General features: G+C 38.9%; 1 protein-coding gene across 1 annotated transcript in view; it reads right to left on the reverse strand.

Moving 5' to 3' along the window:
* The window catches only part of Rbm28 (RNA binding motif protein 28), a 67,097-nt gene that overhangs the window by 47,948 nt on the left and 17,286 nt on the right, over positions 1–1,863 (reverse strand). Inside the window, exon 5 of the mRNA XM_023702870.1 lies at positions 1,560–1,632. Coding sequence (XP_023558638.1) covers positions 1,560–1,632 — 73 coding nt within the window. The remainder of the gene's footprint in view (positions 1–1,559; positions 1,633–1,863) is intronic.

The raw sequence follows: 1,863 nt of genomic DNA on the forward strand, positions 1-1,863 counted from the left end.
TGTAACATTTCTGGCCCCATGCAATCCAGATAAGGCATACTTATTCTTTTGATGGAATTTGAAAGTTACTTTTTTCTTTTTGGTATATATTTTGTACAGGGTCTCACTACGCAGCTTGGACTCAGTGATCCTCCTGTTTTCAGCCTCCCCAGTGCTGGGATTATAAGTGCTTGGATTATAGCCATGTGCTACCACGCACGCAGTCTCAGTAGCCCGCTCAGCACGCCAGGGAGGTCCACGCAGCATGTGATGCAGGGGATCCAACTCCAGTTGCTGCACTTGCCTAAGCAGGCACTTAGTCCACTAGCTATCTTGCTGGCCCTCTTTTGATAGAATTAAAATGTTGGAAGATTTTGTTTTCTTAACTTTTAAAATAGTGTAAAGTCTTCATTTCTCCAGTTATGTTCATCCTTCCATGAGTAGAACAGTCCTCAATAGCTACAACCCTAAAACTGTTTCTACTTAATGAAATAATCCAGACAAGTTTCCTGCAATAAGATATCTCCTAGTCACATCATTTCTTCTAATTTACCTTATCATATATAAATATCCCTTCCCCTTGTCCTTTAATTTCTCAAATTTCTTTATTAACTAATAAACATATACGAAATAGTATTTTTGGTATGGAGGCTTCTGAGTGTAATGCTTTTTCCTTCTTAACAGAATCTTCTACAAATACAAAATAGTGTACATGGAAGTTCTAAATAATGTGGTTAAAAAAACATGGCAAGACATGGTGTTACATGATTCTACAAAGGATAAAATAAACAACTGCAAAAGCAGACCCAAATGACCCCAGTCAGTGGAACAAAGGAAACGATGAAAAGGCTGCTTGAGGTACTCAGGACATCTTGACCTATGAAAATACCAATCTACTGTAGCTGGAAGGGCAAAAACAGCAGCATGCAATAAAACCTAACTCACTCTCAACCCCTGCCACCCATTTTCCTGGAAACAGATGGCATGTCTTACTTTATTCTCAATACAGCTTTAAAAAATAATTAAGCATAATGTGGCATATCATTTGGGGGAAGTATCACCCTTGCATTCTCCCTAAAGGTCCAGAACCAGGATTTTTCTAACAGTCGAAGAATTGATTTGTTCTAATGATACCACCTTAATTATAAAGAATAAAATTTCAGAGAACAAAATACGAGCATCCTTGCTACTACTCATGTTCTGTTTTATAGATCTCATTCTCCTAAATTTTTCATTACTTGGTAAGTCTTATGGCATTTAATCTTCTGGACTAGATACAAAAACAGTAAGAAGAAATTGAGGAAGACAAGCAGGGAGGGAGAGAGGGAGGGAAAAAGAGAGAAGGAGAGAAAGAAGGGGAAAGGGAAAAGAGGAGGGAGGGGGGTAGAGGAAGGAAAAAGGAAAGAAGGATAGAGAAGAGACAGGACAGGTCTAGATGGGACTGGATAAGACAGGACAGGACATGACAGGACAGGACAGGACAGGACAGGACAGGACAGGACAGGACAGGACAGGACAGGATGGAGTGGGAGATGAACTACAAAAACAACAAACAGCAGATCTTGAGATAGGAGGCATACCTGATAAAAACAGTTTTCCCTTCATTCACATCAGAGGGTAATTTCCTCTTCTTTGTCTTTGAGATTTGCACATCTAAGGTAAGAAGAAAAATAAACTGAAAAAGATTAGGGCAAATCATATGACAAAGGGCTAACTTAAATATGTAAAGATTCTGCATAAATTAATTTTAAGAACAATTTTTAAATGGACAAAGGATAAACAACTAAATCTATGACAACTCATCACTAAAGAAAATCAGCCAAACTGGGTATGGTGGTGCTCGCCTGTAACTCCAACACTTAGGAGGCTAAGAAGACAGGGGGA

The sequence above is a fragment of the Octodon degus genome, unplaced genomic scaffold, assembly GCF_000260255.1.
Source record: "Octodon degus isolate 3935 unplaced genomic scaffold, OctDeg1.0 scaffold00160, whole genome shotgun sequence".
Taxonomy (NCBI): Eukaryota; Metazoa; Chordata; class Mammalia; order Rodentia; family Octodontidae; genus Octodon; species Octodon degus.